Raw genomic sequence first — 26985 nt, 5'->3', positions numbered from 1 at the left:
TCAATTTATACCTATAAATACTGAATTAAGTGTGGGAGGTTAAGATAAATCGTTGGTCATCGTTAATCAACTGTAAAAAACATTGCTCCGATAATCCTAAGTGTTCTGGTAATAATAAAAATTAGTTCACGAATTGATAAGTGAATTAAATTTTATTGTATTATATCAATCTAGATTGCAAACCCTAAAATTTAAATGGTCCATTAATTCTTTAACATGTATTAAATGAACTTTTTATGACAACTAAACTTGCTCAAATATTTTTAAATAATTGTTTAAATAATTTTATATTATTTTTGAATGTCAATGCAAAACCTTTTGGCGCTTTGAAACGTTCGTTATAAATATCATAATAGTGCATAATTAAACTTCATGACAGCTGTTTTTGTCTTAAGTTGATAACAAAATTGCGAAAACTTGAGTAATAACATTTCAAGTCAAACCTAATAAAATGGAATGTAAGTCGCAACAGTATGCGATTAACGGAGCATAGCTAAATATAGGATTTGAAAACAAAAAGATACAAGTTTTGAAGTTATTATTCAAGCATCTAGCGCTTCGATTTTATTTTTTTAATTATGCTCTCAAAAATATTATCTGCAAGTTTCCAGGTATATTATGTTTCCCATCTGTTGTTTATTTTCTATTATCTTTTACATTAACAAGCATGCACAAATTTTTAAAACAAACATTTTATCCTTGCTTGTTCCATTTGTTAAAAAAAAAAATTAAGAACAAATTTCATTTTATTTTATCGTCTGCTTATTATTTCTTTAATATGCGATTTTTGGTTTTATTTTTTTTGTTTATTTTTACATTTATTATTAGCCTTTATTGCTACCACAAAATATATTCTCATATACATATATATTTATTTAGTTATGACTACTTAGATAACATCATTAACTCGAATAGTTCTTGGCAGTTATTTTGCATATTAATTTAATTTTAAAATTTGCTTTCGCTGCTTGCGCTTTCTTTGATTTTCGTTTTATTTCAATTGTTTCAGTTAAAGTGCGATATTTGTGACATCTATACCAAATAATATACACATTGTACATACATATATTTTGCATATATTTCTATAATATCTTTCACAAATTTGCAATTACATCATATTTTAATGCATGTTTTCATGCTCCGACTTCTTTGATTTTCACCGGTCTACACACCACGGGCGGCACCCAAACATTAAAACATATTTATTTTAACTAATTAGTACAAAATTAGAGAAACACACACTTAAAACATTTTAAATTCATAGGGCACCACCTTGCGTTTGGGTTTGCACACAGTTTTGTTCTGGGTTGTTTTTTTCTTTTTTTGGTTATTCGCTCTGATTGCAAAAATATAAATTTATATTATAGATATAATTTTGTTGGCATTCACAACTTATTAAATTTTCTGCAATGTTTATCAAAAGTTTTTTACATTTATTACTTTGCGCCTTTTTAAAATATGTTAACAGATTTTGAAGCTTAATTGATTTAAATTAATATTTTTAAATATTTTATTAAATAACTACTACATTGAGACAGTGTATGTGTGTGTGTGTTTGTGTATGATCCAGTGAAATTTGAATTTGCATGCCGTGCGCATTGTATTTGTAGCTTTTTACTATTTCTATTGCTTTTGCATGTGTTGCAAAAATTCATATTATTTCTTGTTAATTGGCAGTGCAAGTTTTTTGTGTTTTTACTTTGTGTTGATAGCAACAAAAAAGTAGAAAAAACTCAAACTGCAAAATGAAATCAAGACCAATATTTAACGGCGCAAAAGCAACACAAAAGAGATATTAGGTGTTCCTAAAACCAAGCAACCAATGCATTTAAATGTGAATGAGTTTGTTGTATTTATTTATATAAAACTTGAAATGAAAAATTTTGTTGCAATTGAAAATACAATTTATGAGAGTCCATTTTCGTTACATCGACAATCAGAACACCAAAATCGGAACACCGACGATCTGAATGCTTGTTTTCAAAAGCAACTCTCTTCGGAATCTCCAAAAATTTCTGAAACTTGTCTGACATACACATCCATGTTTTGAATATCGAACACAAATAAGATCGTTTACTTGCAAATGACATTTAGAAAACCTAATTATAAAAACACAAAATATGCAAACATTTTAAAACAAAATGATAAGCGAAGCAGCAACAAAGCTTTAAATTAGTGAACTATGCAACTTGTTAACAGATATTGTTAGTTCAAGTCGCATCCTCTGCTGCGGCCATCGCAAAGATACATATCTCCAGCTTCGGCCATTTTGAAGCTGTATGCTTATGGAAATTTGTAGATTTTGTGAGGCGTGTTTTATGTGTATGTGTCCGTGTGTTTGTTTGTATGTTCTATAAAATACGACGAGTTATGTACTATATAATAGCATATATATTGTGTGGTACCCTAAAACTCTCGAACTCTCAAACTCTCAAGTTGACTCGACTTACTAGACCGATTAAACGTCGCTCGCCTGCCGCCTTCTCGCTTGCACTTGCACACGCACTCGCTCTTGCTCTTGATTGTTTCATGGTTCACACAACGTCATTTCGCTTGCACTCGCTTGCACTGCCATCAGCTTTCGTTGCCGTACACGTCACCGTTACTGTTACTGTTGCCTGCCGCCTATTAACAGATCCCAAGCCGCCCGGGCTGCCAAGCCTCTGCCTCCACATACAGCGCCAACGTTCAATCCCAGCCATTCTCCTTGATCATATGCGCCAGCTCAATGATAAATTTACCCTCCTTGTACTTTTGACTGGACTCGTATGCATGCTCATATTTCCAGCCCAGGGGGGTCTTGCAACACTCGCAGTAAATATCAGCGACCGCATGCAATCCAGTCAACAAGACACGCTCCTCCGTCTGGCCACAGGCTACATTCACCACTGAATTAAACAGATACGCCGGTCCCTGGCTGCCCTGAAATGACTTTGAGATGAGCTCGTCGTGCGAAGCGAGATGCGCTCGACAATGAACACATGAGTAGGTCCGATTTGTGGACGGTAAGTAGGCTTGAAAGGTTTTCACCATTGTTGCTCTGATTTGGCTTCAGTTATTGCAAAAATAAATATAGTTGCTGCCGCTTGTTGCTATCTCTCGTTCTGTGGTGATGTTGCTTCTGCTGCGGATGCTATTGCGACTGTTACAAGCGTCGAGTGTTCGGCGTGTGGTTTGGCTTGGCTTTTAGCTGGTTGTTTGAAACTAGTCTTGGACTTGCTGTATCGCTGACAGAGAAGTGCACTATTTGGCTATAACTGGCCCGCTGCAAGAGTCAATAAAAATAAACATTAAGTATAAGTTAAACAACGAAGTATGCATTTATAGTAAATTTTTTAGTTTTAAATTGTTTAAAAATAATGATTACACTTATATATTTGGCCGGGTCAATCCGTTCGGGTGAGAAAAAAGGTGGAAATCGGAATCTACGATGTATTCTAAGGAAGGCTGCAAACCACCAAAATTTTGGTAAAGGTTCGGTTCGGCGGCTCGAACTTTGTTAAATTTAAAACAAAAAAATGTTTTCATTGTTTGAGTTTGTTCATTAAATTAAATTTTTTATTAATAAAATTCGGATATTTTATTTTTATCCGAAGTCTCAAATAGTTGAGTAAAATTAAAAAGACATAAAATTTATATAATTATTTTATTTTCGAACCGAATCTTTTATTAATAAAAGTGGTTCGGTTCAGATACGGGTTCGCGGGGTAAATATTTCCAAGGTTTCGGTTCATGATCCGGTTCGGGCTGCTTAAAAACCCGGATCGGTATAGAGCCGGTTTGCAGCCTTGATTTTAAGAATAAATCACTACGAACAATAAGTGTAAATTTCTAGTCCCCGCTGAGAAGCACAAGAAGTTATTCTAAACGTATTTCAACTATCTTTTACGGAATTTAATTTTGAGTAATTTTGAATATATGAGCTATATAAATAATATTCTGTAGTCAAGTTGAAAATAAAGTGTTTTTTTTTTTCACTTTAAAATTTTGAGTATGCGAATAAATGTTGTACTCAGTGTATATAAAATAAAATTTATTTATCGACTTGCCCTGTTAAGCTCACCTGCTTGGGACAGGACTAACAAACGCTTGTGCAGCTGTTGGGCGTTAACTGCGCCCGTTGCTTACAACGGACGGCGACGACGACGAAAACGACGGCGCCGCGGCAGAGGCAGAAGCAGCGACTGTGGCTGCTGTCATTGAACGATTATGTCCAGCGGGGGTCACAGAACAAACCTCAATGCAATCGCGACAGCGGCCGATGAGCATGGAGGAGGTGATGGCTTATGCCTGTGACAGTTGTCAGACTGTCTGCTTCTGTTCCACGTGCGGTCACTTTCCGTTTGTATATGTCTGAATATCAGATTTCCTGGTAAAGACAAAAGACAAAGGCAAATGATTATTAATGCATGTGCAGTTGTTTTATGCTTGTGTGTGTTGTCAGCCATATAAAATGCAGCAACAATACTAGTGGTTACTATGCAAAGCACAAGCAAGAGAGAGAGAATGAGACAGGCAGAGGCAGCTAAAAAGAGAGGCCACAATATTGTCGGTGCATTCCAATTATTGATTTACTTTTGCAAGTCTTTTGGCACCACCATATTGCAGCCAGTCATCGAATGTGGCCTATTAGGCGACTGGAACACAAATCATGGTACGAACCAGGGCAGAAGGGGCCCAAAATGAGGAGATGAGGAATAAACAGTTTCTCAAATGCATCTCTCACTAGCTCACACTCTCTCTTCATCTCTCACTACCTATCTTTGATGGCGGCCACCAAGTCCATAATTATGATGTTATGAAGGCGGCAGGAGGCAATCGGTATGCGGAATTTCAATTAACGTCTTTGAATTCACAATGATTTATGGACGCAATAGGCGCGTCATCGCTTTTGTGAGGAGACGGAAAATACACTCAGTTCCCTTTTACATTAAACAGATGGCTTCCAAAAACAGTACAAGACAAAACTCAAATTTTTTCATTGACATTTTATATTTTTGAATCCCTGTATTAAATTGCGACCGATCGCTCCTATGACAGCTATAGTATATAAGTTTAAAACTAGTTCCATTGGAGTTCAGTTCAATGATTAAACACATAAACAAAAAAAAACAATTTGTTAAATTATTTTTAATTGCTTATTATTTAGTAAAGCCATTTTAAAGAAATTCGACAAAAGAATTGGAGAATTCAACAGGTAACTTTGATCTTTAACTACTTTTTACATTCAGCAGGGCATTTCCAAATTTCGGTATTGGTAAAAGAAAATCAGTTTAGTTAAGTTCATTTAAAATCGTAGTAAGCTGATTTATAAAAAAAAGTTTTCTTTTTATTCAGCAGGTACGGATTACTTATCCATCACAAGTAATTAAGCGATTGTTGACTGAAAAACCTGCTGAATGTCCCTAAAAAACATGAAAAAAGTCAGTTTTCAAGATGTGAGTTTTTGATCAATTTTAAGTCGATAAATTTTAAGAATTAACAAGTGTCCGATCGATAGATATTGAACTCTATTATAATTTTGTGTTCACTGAGTACAGTTATATCAATTTAAAATCTCCAAATTTTTAAAGTTTTCCATATTTCCCTTTTTACAAAACTTAATTTCGGTGCAATTTTTGTCACCGTGCGAATTATGCATTTTTACGATTTTTACCAAATATTTTCTAAAAACGTTATATTCAATTAAAACCAAGGTTGCAAACCGGTTCTGAACCGAACCTCGCAGAACTGCTGCTATTATTTTCACCGAAACTGTATGGACGCAAGTGCGTGTTGAAATTGCATGGAAGTACGCTCCATATTCCACAATTAGCATCCCTATTTCTTTTGCTGTGGTTGCCAAGACATCGGCTTCATCATTGCTTTTGTCGGTGCTTTTGTTCAATCTTCAATGCAAATTAGCTGTTGACGCGAACGTCGCAGACTGAAACAAAGCAACAGGAGCGACCGGGAGCGCGAGTGGGAGTGAAACTGAGAATTGTGAACAAAGAAGCTACCGAAACGGGGGCAACGCAAAAGGGAAATGCATTTGGCCAGGGTGGCTGTTGCTGCCTTGGCCAGACAACAAAGAGTTGAATGATTTTTCGACACAAAGGAACAATTAACTTATATATGTATTTATTTATGTACATATATACATACAGCGCCGTTTCGAGGGGGGGCAAGGGGGGCAACCGCCCCGGGCGCATAATATTGTTGCAATTGGTAATAAATGTCTGGCATATTTCTGTATTCCTTTGCTAATGTATAATTACATAAGTCCCAACTACCGTTATATTTATCCGTTCTTTTGTATAGTTGATAATTAAAAAAGAGAACGTTTAACACAGAAAATATAGTTTTATCATAAACTAGGCGGCTCCGCCCCCTGCTCGCTTTGCTCGCGGTGCTACCTACAGTCGAGTATACTCGATGGTAGCGATATGATATAGTAAGCCGATTTGAACTGTAAGGATGTATAAAACCAACTTAATAATATTCTGTCAGACTTTTACGGTATCTCATAAAACAAAAAGTTTTTCATACTAAGACTTGATTTTCACCCGTTCGTTACTATGACAGCTATGTGATATAGTGAGCCGATTTGAACCAACTTAGGTAACAATGTATAAGACTAACTATATGAATATGCTATAAGTTTGGTTATAAGTTTGGTTATGATATCTCATAAAACAAATCGGTCCTATTGGCGCTATATGATATAGTGGTCCGATCCAAAAAAAAGAAACAAACTTGATCTGCTTGCAATATAGAGGAATCTTCATACCAAGTTTGGTGTCACTAGCTCTTAAATTGTTCTTATAATTTGGATTTCAAATTTTCTATGTCGATTTTTTGGCGACAAAGGCGTGGCCAAATTCTGAAACAAACTTGATCTGCTTGCAATATAGAGGAACCTACATACAAAGTTTGGTGTCTCTAGCTCTTAGTCTCTGAGATTGAGGTATTCATACAGAAGGACAGACAGACAGACACACATGGCTATATCGACTCGGCTCAAGAATATCTATACTTTATAAGGTCGGAGATGCCTCCTTCTCCCTGTTACATACATGAACACAATATACCCTTTTACTTATTTTTTAAGTAACGGGTATAAAAAGTACAAATCGTATTCGCGTAAAATTATAACCATTTTAAAGGATATTTAATGCACAACATTTATCATTTATTCGCATCAATAGCAGTCCTTTGCTGAAATCTGAGTTTGAATTGCTTGTCGCGAAAACCACTTCTGTTATTGTCCCGGACGAACACGTCAGTTTTTTTGCAAAAATCTCGAAAGCGAGTTGTTACCCAAAATCGACCTTAGCACCAATTATAGGACTAATCAAGAGCTACAATAAAGTGTAAAGGACTTTTAAAAAACCGTCTTATTCAGGGGTGCCACAGAAAACAAAACCAACCGAAAATCTCGCAAAAATGTATGGAGATTTGGGAGAAAATCTCCCAAAAATGTATGGAAATTTGGGAGACTTTCAGTTGGTTTTAGTAATGTAAATCGCCACAAATAAGTATCGATTTGTCGATATATCGGAAAATAGTAGATCGAGTTGCAAATATTGAGTTTTCTTAACAAGTTTTTTTTTTTAATTTAAAAATGCAATTGTAATCACAAGATACACGCATACTTATCTTATCTTATTTTTCTTGAATCGTTTTTATGCCTTATTCATTTAACGATTTTTATTAAATTTGAGTATGTTGTAGTACGTAAAATTTTGCGTTTTTTGGTAGATGACACATTCATTCATTGGCAAAGGGGTTTGGAAGATATTACCTTTTTATTGAATATACACATATATCCTGACCAAAGTTTGTTTAAATCGGCCCACTATATGATATAGCTGTCATAGGACCGATCTGGTCAAAATTAAGTCTTAGTATGAAAAACTTTTTTGTTTTATGAGATATCGTAACCAAACTGATAAAAATATATAAAACTTGGTTTTATATATCCTGTCCAAAGTTGGTTCAAATCGGATCACTATATCATATAGCTGTCATAAGTAGGACCGATCGGGCGAAAATCAAGTTTAGTATGAAGAACTTTTTAGTTTTATGAGATATCGTAACCAAACCTATAGAATATGCATTAAAGTTAGTCTTATACATCCTTACCGAAGTTGGTTCTAATCGGTCAAGTATATCATATAGCTGTCATTGGACCGATCGGGTGAAAATTAAGCCTTAGTATAAAAAACTTTTTTGTTCCTGTTTATAAATTCAAATCATCATAAACAATAAAAAGTGTCGATTGATTCTTAAAATGGAATTCGAAATGTATCAGTTTCTATTATGTTTTTGCTATCATCAGCAGCCACATATTAAAATTGTTTTCGCACTTTTCTTTGTCTGATTTAATTAATTTTAGGCTCAACCCCTTTAATTTGTTCTAAGTTCAAACTCTTTTTGAAATATCGGCACCCCTAATATCTTAGCGCCCGGGGCAGTATTTTTGAGGTTGATAGAGGTAAACAATCATATATCTTAAGCCGTCCATCCTTCAATGTACTGTAATAATGTAATGTGAGATAGAAAAGTAGCACCTTTCCAACGGTGTATTGCACTACAAGCTCGGATAAAAGTTGAGTGTAAAAATATATGGACTTTTCAGATTTTTGCAATTTCAACGTACTTTGAACGAAAATTACTAAGTCATATTGGTATAAAACTAATTACATTTGGTATGCAGTTTCAAAAAACATTTAATTTTTCGTCTTCTGCATTTTAGTGTATAAAAATCGAGAAATATTTAACTGAGTTTTTCAACTTTTAAGAAAAAAAAAACCATCAAATTGCGGACAGTATTTGATCATTTTTAATTATTTTTTTTTCTTAATTTGTTTACGTATTTTAATCGGACCGCAGATCCGAAAGCCTTTGAAAAGTGAACATTTCAAGTCCAAATTAAACATAATTGAAAGCGAGCTTGGGAAAGTTATATTGCGCTATGTGATAATTTTGTTGACAGGAGCGCCAACTATGTTACAGTTGTAAACAAATTTTTAAAGGCGTCCAATGACATTAGCTGCAGCATGTCTATAGAAATCTGTTTTTTGCATTCTCATTTAAATTTCATCCCAGTTAATCTGGACTAGTTCAGCGACGAACAAGGTGAACGGTTTCACCAAGAAATCGCTACTAAAGAAAAGCGCTCTGATGGCAAAAATAAAATCAACATAATAACAAATTACTGCTGCTCACTTAGCACGGATCGAGAGACCGTTGATACTCAGATTTAAAAAAAAAAGGGTCAAGTAAACATTTTTAAGTATGTACTAAAATTAAAAAAAAAAATATATTAATAAAATGAAGTTGCTTGATATATTATTTTTAATTTTTCTGTTCTTAGAGACATTTTCACTCTAAAAAAAAATTCTTTGAGAACTTACCATGAAGTGCTCAACAATATTACGATAGTGTTATAATGGCGCGCTCATCAACACATTGTGCAACATATAGTTTCAGAAAATGGACCCAAATTTTACTCGTGAAAATTAATTCTTTTTAAATAATAAAACAAGGCTAGGGGGTTTCTAACAAAATACTCTTCAAAAACATTAAGAAAGTCAAAAAATAAGAAATAAATAAAGACACAAAAAAAAATTTGTTTACATAGCAAATACTCAACTAGAGAATTAAAAACCTGCTAAGTCAAGTATGGCACATTTAAATACCTAAGAAACAAAATTAAAATCAGTAGACATTTGACGAAGCTATGGGCGTATTATATGTGAACCAAAAAATTCTGTTATGCAAAAAAATGTATTTAACTATACCTACAACAAACGCTATGTCCCATCCCAGAAGTCTTGTTTTGATTTTTTTAATTGTAACACAGTGTATTACTTGTAGCGCTGGGAATCAATGAAAGAATGTTAATTTAATTAAATTTAAACTAGTAATTTTAGAGCTATAAATTTTTTAATTAAGAAACTGATGATTTTTATACGCTGTGCCATTAAAAATGGTCAAAATGGGTATAATATGTTTGAGTGAATGTATGTAGCAGGCAGAAGGAAGCGTGGAAGGCCGCATAAAGTATAGTATATATATATATATATATATTCTATATATTCTTGAAAAGTATCAACAACCGAGTTGATTTGGCCGTGTGCGTCTGGTAAAACTTGTCGATCTCAGAGACTATAAATCTAGCTAATAAATTCTTCTGCGATTCCTACTGCATTCAAACGAAAATTTTTAAATGCATCAAAAATGTATTTACTGTGCTGACAAGCGGTACTGACTTTTTCTACTGATTTTTTCTGCAACATTTTTGCAGTATGTTTCAAGAACAGTGGGAGGACTAGGTGCCTAGATACGCCCTAGTGGCAGGCAGCCCAGCACACATCACTGCTTGTGTTTTTATCACTAGCGTGGACTTCCGTCCAAAGTAAAACCCCCGACTAAGGGTAAAGCATTCAACAGCTGATGAAACAACAAAATCTTATCAGACGACAAAAAAATAACACAAAATTTATTGCGTTGCGACGCCAGCGACACAGACGTCAGAAATAGGTAAAGAGAGAGCGAGAGAGAAGCGTCAACAAAAATAAAGCGCAGAAACAGCTGTATGGCTGTAGTGATTGTGCGACGCATGGGCACACACATGCGCAATACACCTCCTCTGCACGTGTATGTGTGCAGAATGATTACTCAGAAGCAAAACAAATAGAACCAGAAGGCAAAATGAAGTTCTTGTCTTCCAACGCATTCAAACAAAATAATAACACCAACAGGGAACAGCTGAGACCGAAATAAACAGCAACAAACGGGGGAACAAAAAGACCACGAATGAGAAATCAGATGAATGAACTTTAATGACGCTCTCTGAAGCTCTCTCTCACTCGCACTTGCCAATGTTTATCGCTCTTTGGAGTTGCTAAAAGACGCAATTTGTTTAGCAGCAGCAGCGCACAGACGAAAGCTATCTTTATATATATGTACATGTTTATACTTACGTATAGAAACACACAGATACAATAAATGCTTATTGTAAATAAAAAGTTCTTGATTGGGTTTGACTTTTCATATACGCTGTAGAGTGTGAATATGTACGACAAGTACATGGAACATTTAATAAGCCAAAATAAAAAAAAAAAAATAAAAATACAAACCATTGGAGCCCTTAATTGAACAGTAACAAAAATAAATTAAAAACATGTTTTTGTACAACTGATTGCACCAAGCTACAGTCAAAATCTGACATGAACCCATTTATATTTATAAATATGGGCACCATATGACACGAAACAAATCTATTTGCAAAGAATGCCACAACCGATATTTAAAAACATTTTCTAAAAGATAATGAATTTATATGTAATTCATTCATACACAGTTTTAAATTAAAACCAGTAGGTTTACAGCTATCAATTTTTGAATTTAAAAAAATTATGATTTTGGCGTCATTCTACGATTTTTTAGCTTAATAACTCGATGACAACATATAAACGAAACAATAATTTCGCTGTTTTTTTATGTGGGGTTTTTCATTCCGAGGTCGTTTCCAGTCTTAATAGGCCTTTACTTTGTAAAAGTCTAGTGACGAAAGCTTTTCCATGCCCCTAAATTTCTGATATCCAATTTTGTGAGGAACGATATCAAATAATACATACATACTCTTAAAATAAAAAAAAATTGGCGAATGCCAAACTTTTTCCATTCTTCCTGTATATGTACATATACTCCTTTCCGCCTTTGAAACCCGTCGTAAAGATTTCGTCACTAGCGTAGAACTGCCTCCAACAGTGATATATGGTTTGAGCCTACATTTACATAACTATATAAATTATGCGTCACTTAATATATATGTATTAATCTTTTAAAAATCCATCTAAGACGGCTGAGCGCAAACCCACCAAGAAAGCCCGATTTCAATTGAAGGTTGGTTTTTCTAAATTTTTCTGCACTTTCCACTCAAATTCCTATGCATCCATGTTTTCTGGCTAATCAAATGTATACTGTATCTAACCAAATGTATCGAACCAATAATGTCCATCCAATATCACCTCTATGAGGCATTGAAATATGATAATATGTCTCCCAATTAGACTTGGGTTGTGCATTAAATTACATTTTTTATTTAGGTATTTAGACAGATTTCCAGATAATCTGGACGATTAGTGAGGAACAAGGAGAACGTTTTCACCAGGACATCAGGATAATGGAAGAAAGATACAAAGGTCGGTGGGGCCGCCACATAATGCAGACTACTGTTAGACTTTAATAAGGGATTGTCCCGAGCAAACCCCAATAAGGAAAAACTAATTAGTTGATTAACAGCATATATATTTTTTCATATATCGTTCTTATAAAGGATTAAAAAAAAATTGTTAAAAACATGTAACAGGACCCTATAAAGTATATACAATACCGTGTTCTTGATCAGCATCAACAGCCGAGTCGATATAGCCATGTCCGTGCGTGCGAGCGCCTAGATCTAGATCTATAAAAGCTAGAGACACCAAACATGATATGCAGGTTCCTCGATATTGACAGCATATTTTTTTTTTTTTTTATTGGATCACTATATTATATACATAGCTGCCATAGGACCGATCGGTTTAAAATCCAGTTTCACTATAAAAACTTATATGATTTTTAAGATTTCTCAACCAATATGGTTCCTACAAAAAGTTATTTTCTATCTTAATTACCTAATCGCAACAAGATCGGCTAAACGGAACGGCAGTAATGGTAGTTTTATTTTAAAAGCAAGACAAGCTCCTAAAAATATGTAACGGGTATTCCTATAGTCGGGGTCCCGACTATGTTCCCCAGTGTATATCTTGTAAGAGACTCAGTTGGCACTGTCACTAATATTATCATATCCCTAATCGATTTACGCAGTGAGCTGCGTTGCAGTGTCCCCATTGTTGTGGTTTTTGCTACAATCTTGTATGTGTGTGTGTGTATGACTGTGTAAAAAGGGATGGAGGAAGGAGGGTCAAACAAAGCTTATATCAGTATACATATGAAGTATGTATGAATACGCGCATACATTAATTTGTATATACCTACATACATACATATCAATGCACTTTGATTGTTAATCCACATTCATGTGTTTTTCTACCCATGTACATAAATATGTACATACGTAAACAACAACACACTCTAATGTTTTTTCATTAATACCAACAAATATAACAACTTACGGTTCTGTTGCAGTTGCAGTTGCAGAGTTTTCTTATGTGTTGTGCGATGCACAGGCTTACAGACAAACACACACACACACAAAACGAGCCCGCAACGACCCACTCAGTAAATGGCACTTAATTGTGGTTTTTCACACCTATTTTATAATTATAATGCAAAACTTTTGCATTATTAAAACTTTCAATTTATTGAACCGAGTACACTATTTGTTTGCGTTTGCTCATTTTGCATGCTTTTTTGCTGGGGGGCGCTGAAGTGCTTGTGTTTATTTGGGGAACTGTTCCCGAGTAGAGCGTATTAGTGATGCAAAAAATAAAAAGCATCGATGCATTGAATATTTTGCGATGCTTTTGCTGATACCGATGTCTATCGATACATCGATGTTTGACAAAACATTGGTATTTTAATTTACAATATTGCGGATTTGCTTTCAGATAAGTATTGCACCGAACGAAAAATTGCTTTACGTTACACGCCCGAGCCAAAAGAGATTAGAAATTGATTAGCATAGGGGAAATTTGAGCAAATACGTTTAAAATATCATCATTAATTTCTTTAAATAATTTATTTTAAACATATTTTTTAAGGTCTTAATTCTGGCAATGGCCACAGATTAAATAGCCTATTTCCACGACAGCACATTTGGCTCATTCGACGCCATTTTCATCAATCGGCCGAATTTGGACTTCAATTCAGTACAAAATCCGAAAGATCATTTTGGCTCATTCATTATGAGTGTGAAGATTTTCTGTCATTCGCCCCGGCGAATTTCAGTATTTTTTTTATCGAACACGCGATGTTTATCGATGAAGTCGTGAAAAAAAAGCAATTATCCCTTTACCAGCTGTTTTCTTCAATAAAAACAATAGGCATTAAATTTGCGCCAATGATAATATCAAAATAAATATTAAAATGTTGTTATTGTCAGTTTTTTTATAATTTGTGCACCGAAACCTAACAGCTGATTTGCTTTAGGTGAATATCTAATGTCTTAGCAGCTTCACATTTGGTCGTGGAAAGGCAAATATGAGCCACATTCAAATGTGAGCAAATGTGGCAAATGTGAGTGGTCGTGGAAATAGCTTATTACACTGCAAGTTAAGGCACTGTATAAACATGGTAAATATTTGGCCATAAGACGTGTTTTTTTTAATTGTGATTTTAATATTGAGTATTTTTACAGTTTATTAAATAAATGAAGATAATTAAAGAACTATTTATTAAATAAATATATATACTAATGCAGAATAATTACTGTATACTTCCCAGATGGATATGACAGCTAAGAAGGGGCTGTGGGAATTGAAGCTACAGCACGAAAATAGTTTTAAAAGACAAAGACAAAAAAGAGCTGATAAGGTGTCAAATTGCAGCTTAAGCATAATAAACAAATAGTATTATTCTAAAAAAATTTGTGGTTTGGCGCCCTTTTTTTAATTTATCAAAATCGAATCAGTGTGCAAACAGGGTCGTTCCTGAAACGGACTCATATATACTTAAGCCAAATCGATAGCAAATCTGAATTTGTTTCAGAAATACCTCTAATGTATTTGCCACTTTGGCCACATTCGACATTTATTTATTTCGCATTGACTGTGCATATCGATAGTATTGATAATCAGCAAATAAAAGCCCGACAAAAAGTTGGCTGTGAACAAAAAGAAATAACATACTAACACACACATTGTACTGCACGCGCCTTTCGAAAACTTTGATTTAAGTTAAAGTCCAGAAACTGGATAAAGACTGTGGAATTAGTAAATTATATCCCATTAAGTTAATCTGCTAACAAAACACCAACATATAAAACAGTTGACAAGCGACCCTCCTTTGCAATAGCCGTCGTGTGAGGTAAGTGTAAATAAGTAGGCAAAACTCAAGGCCTCCTTGCCAGATTAATAAATATACATATATTGTTAGTAACATACATATGAACATTAAAGTTTCCCAGTAGTTCCAGACCTCAAGGAAAAGTTGTGGATTGTGGAATTGTCGAATAATCGATAGGGAAAACCTAGGGACATGTATGAAAAACGTTGAGGACTTTAACAAAAACAAACAAACAAAAACTCTCTAGGCATTCCCTAACCTTTTCCTTATATAAAACGTTAGGGACTTCTCGTGGAACTCTGCCGATAAGTCCCCAGGCATTGGGTGAAAAAAAATTGTTTTCAAATTAATGGTTTGATTTAATTTTTTTTTTTTTTTTTTTTTTTTATGTTGCTTTTTTCTTTTTCATTTATTTAATTTAACATTTTATTATATTTTATTTTTTTTTTTGGTCATGACTGAAAATATTAATTTTTTGTTTGTAGCAAGTCGGCGACTCTAACAACTAAGCCACGCGACTTAAAATTTCTTGCCTAACAATAATGTACCAAATGCCGCAAATCCTAAAGTGCGAACTAACATCGGCCAGTTGACGTTGGCAGAATTTTTACAAAGCTAACAACAACATCAGGGACAATGTTAGGGATAATCAAGCAAACGTACTTACAGATCTACAGGGTGTTTATGCACATTGTATTAATAATTTATGTCATCTCTTCCAATTGCACAAAAAAAAATAAATAAATCGTGAAAAAAGTTGCCAAAATATTGAGACTGTCATCGAGGAAAGAAAACGTATGTTTATTTATATTTAAACATATTTGTGGCATTTCTTCAAGTTATTTGGATCGAATATCGTCAGTAATGGACTTATGATAAGGGAACCATTCAATATAAGCATTTCATTTGCATATTTACATAGTTGAACAGCTGTTTCTAGCTCCAAGCTGTAAAATGTAAACAAACAGAATATGCATTTATCTACATACATACAGTGTCAAGTAATTGTTTTGACTAACAAATAAACTTCACATTTTTGTTTTCATTTGGAAAAAAAAGTTAAACTTGATTAATCTCAATGTTTTTTTTTTTCAGTTATTTTTTACGCGAACCAAAAGCAACTATAATAAAGTAAGGAAAATAAAATAAAAAACGTAAAGTACAAGGAAAGCTCATACATACAGTTAATCAAGCAAGTTTTTGACAAAATCAATAATTTACATATTTTTTTGCACAAAATGTATGTTTTTGATGAATTTTTGTCCTATTTCTTATTTTATCATTCTTGTCAACGGTTCTTAGAAAATTTGACAATTTTGCTATCCATAATGAAGTGAAATGTAATCGTAATCACTTGAAATATTTCCACACAAATGTCAACTGTCAACAATTTGACATACTGACTGTTGAACTTGTATTTCTGACTTGAATTAAACATATTTCCATCTCCCACAGAAAGGCGCACAGAAAGGAATGCTGTGGACGGTGCATCTGGATGGAGGTCCACAGCGTGTCAATCATGCCGCAGTGGGCGTGGGCGATTTCATTTATAGTTTTGGCGGCTATTGCACCGGTGACGATTATCGCTTCAATGAGCCGATCGATGTACATGTGCTGAATGTGCATTCGATGCGATGGACGCTAGTGCCACAGCAATGCGACAGCGATGGCGATCCCCTCAAGTATCCGCTGGTGCCGTTCCAGCGCTACGGTCACACTGTCGTCGCGCACAAGGAGCGCATTTACATTTGGGGCGGTCGCAACGATGAGCACCTGTGCAATGTTCTCTACTGCTTCGATCCGAAAACCGCTCGTTGGACACGACCGGCGGTCAGTGGCTGTCTACCGGGAGCACGCGACGGTCACTCTGCCTGCGTCATTGGCAACTGCATGTACATTTTCGGGGGATTCGTTGACGAGATCAACGAGTTCAGCAGTGATGTGCATGCGCTGAATCTGGAGACAATGGAGTGGCGTTATGTGCAGACATTTGGCGTTCCTCCCACGTATCGGGACTTTCATGCTGCCGTTGCCTACGAGGAGGAGCGTATGTACATCTTTGGGGGGCGGGGCGACAAGCACAGTCCATACCATAGCCAGGAGGAGACCTACTGTCACGAGATTGTGTATCTGGACATGAAGAGCAAGGTCTGGCATCGTCCCTTTACCGCCGGCAAAGTGCCAGTGGGTCGACGCAGTCACAGCATGTTTGTGCACAACAAACTGATCTTTGTCTTTGGCGGCTACAACGGATTACTCGATCAGCATTTCAACGATCTGTACACATTCGATCCCCGGACCAAACTCTGGAATCTGGTGCGTGCCAATGGCCAGGCGCCAACGGCTCGTCGACGCCAGTGTGCCATTGTCATGGGCACTCGCATGTTCCTCTTCGGCGGCACCAGTCCTCGCTGCTCCACGCCCCAGATGCACCAATCCGCGTCCGCATCACGTGCAACGGATGCAACGCCACCATCAGCAGCAGCATCAGCTGTGACCACACTGATTGACTACAGCGATCTGCATGTGTTGGACTTTGAGCCAACACTCAAGACTCTGGCCACAATGGTGGTGCTGAAGCATCAGCTGGACATCTCCGGACTGCCGCGCAGTTTCCGTGCTGATCTTAATATGCTGACACAGCCCAACAGTATTACACGGCCCATCAATCAGGCTGGCTAGCGTTTATTACTGTTCTTGTTACTGTTGCTATGTCTAGACACAAAGAAAAACATAAACAAATGTAATGAAATGGATGACATGGTTGATGCCTGGTCAGGTACGGGTCTCCTCGTCGTTTGTCGCTTATACATGAAAAACACAACAATGCCTGCTCTTAGCGCATTGCATTAGTACAGTAGCAGAGCAATGCATCAGAATCAGATCTCTTTCACAAGTGCTCGAAAAAACACACTCACACACATACTGCGACGCAACGATGAAAAGACCAGTAATTAAACAAATGCAGTTTCAGAAACTTGCTTTGACATACTTCAGAATTAGCTCTAGTTTGTAAAATGTTTATATATATATATAATAATCTTAAATAAAGCTCTTATAATATGAATATTAATGTTATGTTGCTGCCAGCTAGCCGGGCAAGGTGTATTTATTTACAGCAGACAGATCTTTCCAGCGCCTCTAAAAGCCGAGAGAGCACTTTTGAAAGTTTAACTACCTCAGCTGCACCGCTGCCAAAACAGCTTTTTCTAATCGGTTATCGGGAGGTTTCAAAGTTTTTTAAATTAAAGCAAAACACTTAAATCATAATTCTGTTTGTATTTTGATTCTATTGAGTGTTAGCCTTTTTAAGCAATTTTTAGTTCATTTTTCCGATCGATTTTTGGCAGCAGTGCTCAGCTGTCAACAAAGACATCACCTTATATAAACATACACCTTGAGCTAACCAACAGCACTCGTGTAGCCACGAACGGTCAGATAGCCATTGATGATATCCGAAGGCATGTGCTGCATTGAGGCGTATTCCTCCGCATTGGCATAACGCAGTTTTGAATGGGGATCCACATAGGGCGCCGGTAGACCACTAATGTCTGAATATTTCTTGACCGGCAGCAACGAGGGCGGCGCATTAAGCGTGAAGTCTGTGAAGTGAAGTGTAAAGGTGTGAATTAAATTAACCTTGGCATCTGTCTGGTCTGGTCTTTTACTAATTACATGTAGGCTGATCGGCGGGCAACTTTTGATTGCGCTCCATATTGTGAATTTGACGTAGCGGTCGATAGACGCAGTTCTTGGGAAAGGCAAATGAACGCTTAAATGTTCGTTTAGGTTTAGGCAGAGACAACGAGTCCATCACTTTGGCATTAAACAAATATAAACAATCGTTTGGTTTTGGTTGCTCATGAATGAGTGAGCAACCAAGACTTGTTCACTAAACTAAGCAAATGAACTAGTTCCATTCAAATTAATCTTTATTGCTCAGCGGCCTTTGCTGATTTTAGTGCGCACATTTACTTGAATCTTTGTCTCAGCCATGATGAAATTATAACAAGGTGGTGGCTTCGCTCGACGCTGCCTCTTTTTTGGGGCCACGATTGCTCAGTACGAATGCAAACGTCGTCGGGATGTACTTTAATTAATATAAATAAAAAATACATGCCATTGCTTTTTATTTTGATTTTTTTTATTCACAGCATACAAAACGAAAATGAGTTAACAGTATACAAAACCAAACACATGCAAAATCGTGGCCCCGTAAGAGAGCGAAGCCACAACCTGTTATAATTTCATCATGGTCTGAGCTCGTAGTTCATTAAGCTCATATTTGGGGTATTCCATAAGCAGATGCTGATTTGGTTTAAGCCAGGGACCGTAATTATTATAAGTTTTATTTTAAAAATCTCTCTTTAATGAGTATATAATGATTTTGGTAAATATCTATTATACGGATCTCATCTCAAAAAAAAAAAAAAAAACCACAAATAGGGGGTGATTTATGATGAATTTATCAGTAAAAATTAGATTGGGGACTCACTTGGTTTATTTTTAAAAAATCTTTGAAATTTTCATACAAAATTAAATTTTGCATGGTTGTATTGTGCGTTTTGTCACTACTTTGTCCGTTTACCAACACTACTTTTGTAAGCTAATTTGGGTAAGTACCTAATTTTGACGCGCCCGATCTATAGTCGTTTACCAACACGCGCGTCAAAATTAAATTAACCAGATTCCCTTACAAAAGTAGTGTTGGTGTGAAAATGTTGTAACCTATTTTCGGGCTGCAGCTTCAATTCTCACAGCCGTTTCTGTGAACAGATGGTCGGCGAAATTAAATCTGTAACAAAACCAAATCCGAATCTGTTTTAGGAATACCACCAATAGACAATTACCGGGTTTAGAATTGGAACTGGAACTTCACAACTAGTTCAGAATTGGATTGTATGCGAGTGTGTGTAGTGGGTACATAAATAAAATACAATTGCACTTGGACACGTTACAGTCAGGAAATATGGCGCGCAACGCAGGCGGCACCAACAACAATACGCCTAAAACAAATGTAACTAGCACTCCGCCGGGTGCTAGTGCTTCAGCGGCAGGTGCTGCGGCAGCTGCAACGAGTGCCAAACACAAACGGAGCACAACTAACAGCAGAAGTTTTAGCTTTCAGTTGTTGTCTTCAAAGCTGATATTGGACAAGTGGAAGACATTGATAGGCTGTGTCTGTTTGGCTATCGCCAGCTACTTTGGTTATCTGGGCTATCTGGAGACACGCGTAAATACGCCATACGATAATCAAAAAATGGTCTTACGCACAGGATTGGACGATCCGGAGCGTTACTGGGGCTCATATCGGCCTCAGACGTACTTTGGTATGAAGACCCGGGACCCGCATTCGCTGGTCATGGGACTGATGTGGTATACGCCCAGCAATTTGGGTCCTGGAGGTCATGGCATTCGCCACTGGTGCGATCTGGGTGACAATCTGGATGGATATGGCTGGACCCATCATGATGGTCGCAGCTTTGGCATGCAGAAGATACACGATCTGCCCTTCGAGATAAAAACCTCATTTGTCAAGTATTCCACTGACAAACAATTTGGCGGCGATTGGACGGCACGAATCTCAGTTCGGAATACAACACGCGCCTGGGATCGCAGCATATCTCTGATCTGGTATGTGGCACTTGACGAGCGCTCAAATGGTCACATCAAGTATGTCTCGGATGAGAAGAGCCCCGAGCCAGGTGTCTACGGGGAGACTCAAGGCTTGGGCGAGTTTCAAGTCCGTTTCCATGCCGTCAAGGGACGAATTCTGCACAAATCATATCTGAGCACGGTGGCTCCGTCACTCAGCATGCTGAAGGAAACAATTTTCTCACATTTCCGTGCATTTGCCAACAAGAATGGTAACCGCTTTATTGGTCTGCCCGGTGAAATCGTATCCCAAAATGGTTTGCCATCAACAAATCCCGAGCCAAACTTTATAGCCATACAGATAACAGCCGAAGTGGACTTCACACTAGACATTACGTATCAGTCAACTTCCGGATTTGCATTGGGAGAGTCTATACCCAAACCGCCGACGGGACGCGCTTACACCGACTCGCTTCAAGCAAAGATTGCTGAATTCGAGAAGCGATTCGAAGATACATTTCAATTGTCAGCCAAGGGCTTTGGGGCTGAAGAGATTCGCTTTGCCAGAAACTCACTTAGCAACATGATTGGTGGCATTGGATACTTCTATGGAGCCAGTCGTGTGCAGTCTGTCCACACACAGAATCCAGTGCCCTATTGGAAGGCGCCGCTTTATACGGCGGTACCATCGCGAAGCTTTTTCCCGCGCGGCTTTCTATGGGACGAGGGTTTCCATGGGCTCTTGATTAGTTCCTGGGATGTGGACATTGAGCTGGACATCATTTCCCATTGGTTTGATCTCCTTAACGTCGAGGGTTGGATACCAAGAGAACAAATTCTCGGCACTGAAGCGCTCGCCAAGGTGCCTGAGGAATTTGTGACCCAGCGGAACAGCCACGCCAATCCACCCACATTCTTCCTCACCCTCCGCAAACTGCTCACTCAGCACAAGCAGCAGCTGTCCCAGAAGGGACGCTTCGCCACCCTTGAGCGTCTCTACCCGCGACTTCAGGCTTGGTTTAATTGGTACAACACCACGCAACGAGGTAGGTCATATCCTTGATTTTCACATCAGTCACATTAGTAAAGTATTCATCCTTTATTGCTTAAGTATCGTATGTTCCATTTTTTCCAAAATTCACCACATCACCTGGTATACATAGGTATCATAGGTGTGTCCTATATATCTCTAACGGCAAAAAAGCCAACCTAATTGTCGGTGTTCCTGAAAAGACCAACCAACCAGAGATTTGTCAAATCTATACTATGCCTAACAAATTTGTAACTTCCCAAATCCACCCAAAGCTTGAAATGGTGTTGAGTATAAATTCATGGAAGTATTTAAAAGATACAGATATGTCCGAGCTTAGAATTTTCAGACATATTTATTAAATTATTAACAATATTGTTTATTATTGTTTAAGGAGTGGTGAGGTCGTAAAAGTTGGTGTTTCTGAAATTATGTCAGTAATGCTTTCAAATGTCAAAAAAAAAAAAATTAGTGGAGATTCACAAAATTTAAAATTCATTGAATTAAATGTACATAATTTTCAAATGTTAAAAAACGGACTGAAATATATTTTGAATTTAATTTTAACTATATGAAACATTCCTAAAACTAATAATTTTGCAGAAATTAAAAATAAATTAATGGCAGTTGACTTAAAATATGTTTGAAAAAATTAAATCTGTGACATTTAAAAATCCTTTTTATCATAACAATGCAATTTGTACCATATAATACTTATAACTTGTAATGCTTATTGTCCCGGCACAAATCACTTTTTGTACTCGCGCTATCTCTTTCTTTCTCATGCGTTCTGACTCCTTTTCACACATATGTATGCATATTATATTTCAGGTGAAATATTGGGCACGTATTTGTGGCGGGGACGTAACGCCAGCACGTTACGTGAGCTAAACCCAAAGAGCCTGTCCTCTGGCTTGGATGATTACCCACGGGCATCGCATCCCACGGATCGTGAGCGTCATGTAGATTTGCGTTGTTGGATAGCGCTAGCCGCCAGCGTCATGGCCGAGCTGTCGACGTTGTTGGGCAAGGACGATGTGAAATACTATGAGACAGCATCCTATCTGACAGACAATGAGCTTCTTAATAAGCTTCATTTGGATCCGTATAGCGAACACTACACAGATTGGGGCCTGCATACGGATTCTGTTGTTCTGAAGCATCCACCGCCACTGACACCACAGCGCACTGGAGCACAACGTGGTGGCGCTCCACATCAACAGCAGCCGGAGAAACAGCGCTATACGTTAAATCCGCCAGATTTCAAGTTTGTGGATACCATGTTCGGCTATGTAAGTTTATTTCCCTTGCTCCTAGAGCAGCTGGATCATGACTCATCGAGTCTAGGGAAACTGTTGCACGATATGCGCGACCCGAAGTTACTCTGGTCTAACTATGGATTGCGCTCGCTCTCGAAAGACTCGCCGATGTACATGAAACGAAACACGGAACATGATCCGCCTTATTGGCGTGGTCCTATCTGGATCAACATAAATTATTTGGCCGTAAAAGCTCTGCGTCACTATGGCAAAATAAATGGTCCACATGCAGAGGCTGCACGCAAAATCTATGGTGAGCTGCGGGATAATCTGATAAAGAATATCTTTAGGCAATACCAGCGCACTGGTTACATCTGGGAGCAGTATGATGATACCACGGGCGAAGGCAAGGGATGCAATCCATTCACCGGCTGGAGTGGTCTTGTCGTTCTGCTTATGGCCGAGCAGTTCTAAAGCAACATGGTCTCATTGCTGTGAGTTTCTCCTGTGATAGCCTCACGCAAATCTTTACAACCAATTCCAAAGGCACTGCGATTTCTTTTAGCTGTTAACTTCTAGCCATGTTCAATTTCTTTCCAAAGATTTAACTACTTAATTATACATTCATACTATATATACTTGCGTAGTACGTGTTAGTATATTGTACATGTATGTATGATGTCCTATTACTTAAATACCGGTCTCTCTTTGGCTGCTTCTGTCATAAGTTGTACAAATTTGTAATCTGACTATTTAATTAAAATAGCAATAATAGACGAATTTAAGAATAATTAACTAATAAAAATACAGACTTTAAAATCGTATAAGTGATGTGTTTTAAATATTAGACTTTTTAGCTTGACAAAACGGATAATTCAATGTTATCCGTAATGATAAAAAGATGGACGGCTTTATGCTAGGTACACAAAAACTTAACCGTTAATTAATATTATGAGGTTCACGCAGATCAAGATTGTTTAAAATTTTTGACACGCCCCATTTGCCCCCGGCAAATCTCTTCAAGATGGAACTCTTATTACTTGACCTCGGATTTTGCATCTTTTCAGATTTTTCATTAGATTGGTACCAAACTTTATGAATTTAGACCAGGGGTGCTCAAAGCTGCCTTATGGATGTGCCCGCACCAATACAAATAAAATAAATCGCACGCACACATGTAACTTAAATTTTTTTTGTTTCAATGTGCACACTGGAAAAAATTAGGAACATGTTTCTTTAAGTGAAAAAATTAAATTACAATTGATAAAATGCGAATAGAATAGATGCGTAAGACGATTCACAACAAAGTATAGTTTTTCGTTTTCGGTGTATACGAAACAATAAGGCAACAACAAACTACATTCGGATAAGCGACGAGAGTCACTCATGCAACAACAATGTCTATGAAATTGTTGTTGCTGAGCTCGGCGATATGTCAGAAAATGAAAAGAAAGAGAGCAATTGAGTAAAATTGTTTTTGTTTGAAAGGATCGAAAGGGACGGAAACCAAAAGTCAAAAATTGTTTGTGTAATTTGTCAATGTGCACTAGGAGCCTACTAATGTGTAAGGTCACATACTTCCATATGATATGTGCACAACAAAAACAAATGTGCGTCGTGTGTATAGGCACTGAACACCCCTGTTTTAATGCATATCGAGAATAAAAATTATCACAAACATAAATAAATAAATTTGAGTTGCATGAAGTGTGTAGTGTGCAAGGCTACAAACTGGTCCTGAACAGAGCCTGCAGAACATGTTCGGCTCCGGTTTTTAAGCAGCATGAACCGGATAACGGACCTAAACCGAACAACTTGCAGCCTTGGTAGTGTGAAATTGCAGTGAAATGTCAAAAATAAACAAATCTAAAGAAAATTTTTTAAGGAAATGGTTTAACAACCTCGAAAAATGCTTTAAATTTTATGGAAATAATATAATTTGTACAACTTGCGACAAAAAGGTAAAATTTGCATATTCAGGAGTATGCAAACGAATTTAAAAATTTGTTAATCAAAATATTTTGTTCAATTAAAAGCAGTTTCTAATGCATTTATTATTTTAGATTCCTTGCGAAAAAAATATCAATTGCAGCAGCATATTGCTAATGCACTTCACAGAAGGTCAAAAGCATCCAATAACAACAACGACGGAAATGCGCATTCTTTTAGCATCATGTCCAGCAACGTTTCCGACATTTCCAGAACTGAATTTAAAATAAATTTGTGTAAAGCATTGGTTGCGGGAAATAAACCATGGAATGTGCTTAACAACGTTACATTTTATACAATTTTAAAAAAATACACAGGCCAACAAATTCCAGATGAAAGTTCTCACAGAAAAAGCTACTTGGATAAATGCTACCAACAATCAATCCATAACATTTGCGACAGTATCACAGACAAAAGCGTTTGGATATCAGTGAACGAAACAACGGATGCTGCGACATATATGACAAAAGCTGGTAATAATTTAAAAGTTTCTTATCCAAATCTCATACACAAAACATGTTGGGCACACGGTTTCAATTTAATAGCTGAAAAGTAAGAACATCGTATCCTGTCTCAAACTCGTTCAAATTGTATGTACAAAAAATGTTCATAAAATATCCGCTCAGTGTACAACGCTACAAACAAATTTTAGATGAGGAGTTACCACCAGAACCGATCATAGCCAAATGGGGTAAATATTTTAAAGCGGCATCAATTTATGCAGATAACCTGGAGGAAATACTCTACTTTTTCTAAAAGCTAATGAATAAATATATATATATCACAGTCTTAGATTAAAACCAGTAGTTTTAGAGCTATAAATTTTTGAATTAAGAAAATTATGATTTTTTCCTTAGCTTTTTTTACTTTAAAATTCAAGGAAAACTCGAACAAAAATTAATTAAATTTTCGTTTCTATTTTATTTATGTAGCTGTATTAATAAAGCGTCGTTTATGACTTCCTTGTGGAGCAGCATGACCTTTAGTATGAACATTTTTTGCATTTTTTGAGATACCTTTAACAATCTCACAGAATATCATTTTGTTGTTGTCTTTCACATTGTGACCCTATTTGGTTAAAATCGGATTACTATATGATATAGCTGTTTGTATATTGAAATACCAATTATCTTGAATAATTTGTAAGCCTGTAAGATATCGCTTATCCCACAAAAAAAACCTCTACACGAGGTAAAAGCCTAGTGACGAAAGCAATATCTAGCCCCAAAATTTCTGATATCCAATTTTGTGACGAAATAAAAAATTTTACCAAAAAGCCCCAACAACGGCTCCATAAGCTGCGATCATATAATTTTTTCCCCTCTCACTTTTACCCCCGTATCTCTTGACCCAGGTGAATTAGAAAAAGTTTTAGTAATTTTTGTTGTAAGTTAGGAGTACACCTTTCGATCGGTATATAACTCTGATCGGACAGTCGTAACAAATTTTCCAACTTAGCTGTATATATTGTTAGTCGCCTTTCGCATCATTCGTGATGCTTTCGTCACTTACGCGAACTGCCGTCCGCAGTGATAGTAAGTATTATTTGCTCAACTTTAAAATTTGACAATAATTAAAAAAATTTCAAGATGTATACCACCTTCAGAATCGCTTTAATATATTTTTTTTAATTTTTTTTAAATTAGAATTTTTGCATATTTTTCATATTGTGTATATATTATAAATACGCATTTCTTTTAAATATGGAAAAAAAAAAAATTAATACCGAAGCCGTAACCAAAATAAATTGTTTTTCAAAAATCGAAAACTCAAACGTTTGTATCGGTACGGTTGTGGTAAAGTTGATAGATCCAAAGTCTGACCAACTTCAAACTGCTATAAGAAACTTTTTAAAAGCTCAGCCGATTTTCAAGCAGAATGTTATTTTGAACATGGTTTGGCCTTTGAATTCCTTCTGCGTTCAAGTTTTATAAAATTCGCTTAAAATCGTTTTCCATTGATCTATAGACTTTAAAATTTCAAGTCTTAATCAACTTCTTGTGTTATAGTTAGTATAAAACAACACTTAAACTGTTAAAAATGTTTCAAAATTGATTTGTTGATCCGTTACGAACCGGTACTGATAGCGAAACCGAAAGGACAAAACTAAAA

General features: G+C 36.5%; 4 protein-coding genes across 4 annotated transcripts; 2 read left to right on the top strand and 2 right to left on the bottom strand.

Moving 5' to 3' along the window:
* Positions 1–1581: 1581 nt before the first annotated feature.
* Positions 1582–13469, bottom strand: LOC117791007 (protein yippee-like CG15309). The gene is made up of 3 exons (XM_034630639.1): positions 13170–13469; positions 4064–4369; positions 1582–3265 (listed from the first exon to the last, which is right to left on the bottom strand). Exon 3 carries the CDS (start codon positions 3031–3033, stop codon positions 2689–2691), a length of 345 nt encoding a protein of 114 aa, XP_034486530.1. The 5' UTR covers positions 3034–3265; positions 4064–4369; positions 13170–13469; the 3' UTR covers positions 1582–2688.
* A 1307-nt stretch (positions 13470–14776) lies between these two features.
* Positions 14777–17744, top strand: LOC117792480 (kelch domain-containing protein 3). Its single transcript, XM_034632647.1, has 2 exons — positions 14777–15021; positions 16456–17744. The coding sequence occupies exon 2, from the start codon at positions 16474–16476 to the stop codon at positions 17680–17682; it is 1209 nt and encodes a 402-aa protein (XP_034488538.1). The 5' UTR covers positions 14777–15021; positions 16456–16473; the 3' UTR covers positions 17683–17744.
* Positions 17745–18259: 515 nt separating this feature from the next.
* On the bottom strand, positions 18260–18870 carry LOC117792490 (INO80 complex subunit C). The gene is made up of 2 exons (XM_034632659.1): positions 18676–18870; positions 18260–18602 (listed from the first exon to the last, which is right to left on the bottom strand). Exons 1-2 carry the CDS (start codon positions 18812–18814, stop codon positions 18403–18405), a joined length of 339 nt encoding a protein of 112 aa, XP_034488550.1. The 5' UTR covers positions 18815–18870; the 3' UTR covers positions 18260–18402.
* Positions 18871–19896: 1026 nt separating this feature from the next.
* On the top strand, positions 19897–23711 carry LOC117782372 (mannosyl-oligosaccharide glucosidase GCS1). Its single transcript, XM_034619480.1, has 2 exons — positions 19897–21641; positions 22457–23711. The coding sequence occupies exons 1-2, from the start codon at positions 19970–19972 to the stop codon at positions 23356–23358; spliced, it is 2574 nt and encodes an 857-aa protein (XP_034475371.1). The 5' UTR covers positions 19897–19969; the 3' UTR covers positions 23359–23711.
* Positions 23712–26985: the final 3274 nt, after the last annotated feature.

This window comes from Drosophila innubila, chromosome X (assembly GCF_004354385.1).
Source record: "Drosophila innubila isolate TH190305 chromosome X, UK_Dinn_1.0, whole genome shotgun sequence".
Taxonomy (NCBI): domain Eukaryota; kingdom Metazoa; phylum Arthropoda; class Insecta; order Diptera; family Drosophilidae; genus Drosophila; species Drosophila innubila.
This window is presented reverse-complemented; position numbering and strand designations above follow the sequence as displayed.

Coding starts and splice junctions, on each gene's coding strand:
- LOC117782372 (XM_034619480.1), top strand. CDS start 19,970: ATGGCGCGCAACGCAGGCGGCACCAACAACAATACGCCTAAAACAAAT. Junction 21,642..22,456: donor GTACAACACCACGCAACGAG/GTAGGTCATATC, acceptor ATTATATTTCAG/GTGAAATATTGGGCACGTAT.
- LOC117792490 (XM_034632659.1), bottom strand. CDS start 18,814: ATGGACTCGTTGTCTCTGCCTAAACCTAAACGAACATTTAAGCGTTCA. Junction 18,603..18,675: donor GCCCGCCGATCAGCCTACAT/GTAATTAGTAAA, acceptor TTCACTTCACAG/ACTTCACGCTTAATGCGCCG.
- LOC117791007 (XM_034630639.1), bottom strand. CDS start 3,033: ATGGTGAAAACCTTTCAAGCCTACTTACCGTCCACAAATCGGACCTAC.
- LOC117792480 (XM_034632647.1), top strand. CDS start 16,474: ATGCTGTGGACGGTGCATCTGGATGGAGGTCCACAGCGTGTCAATCAT.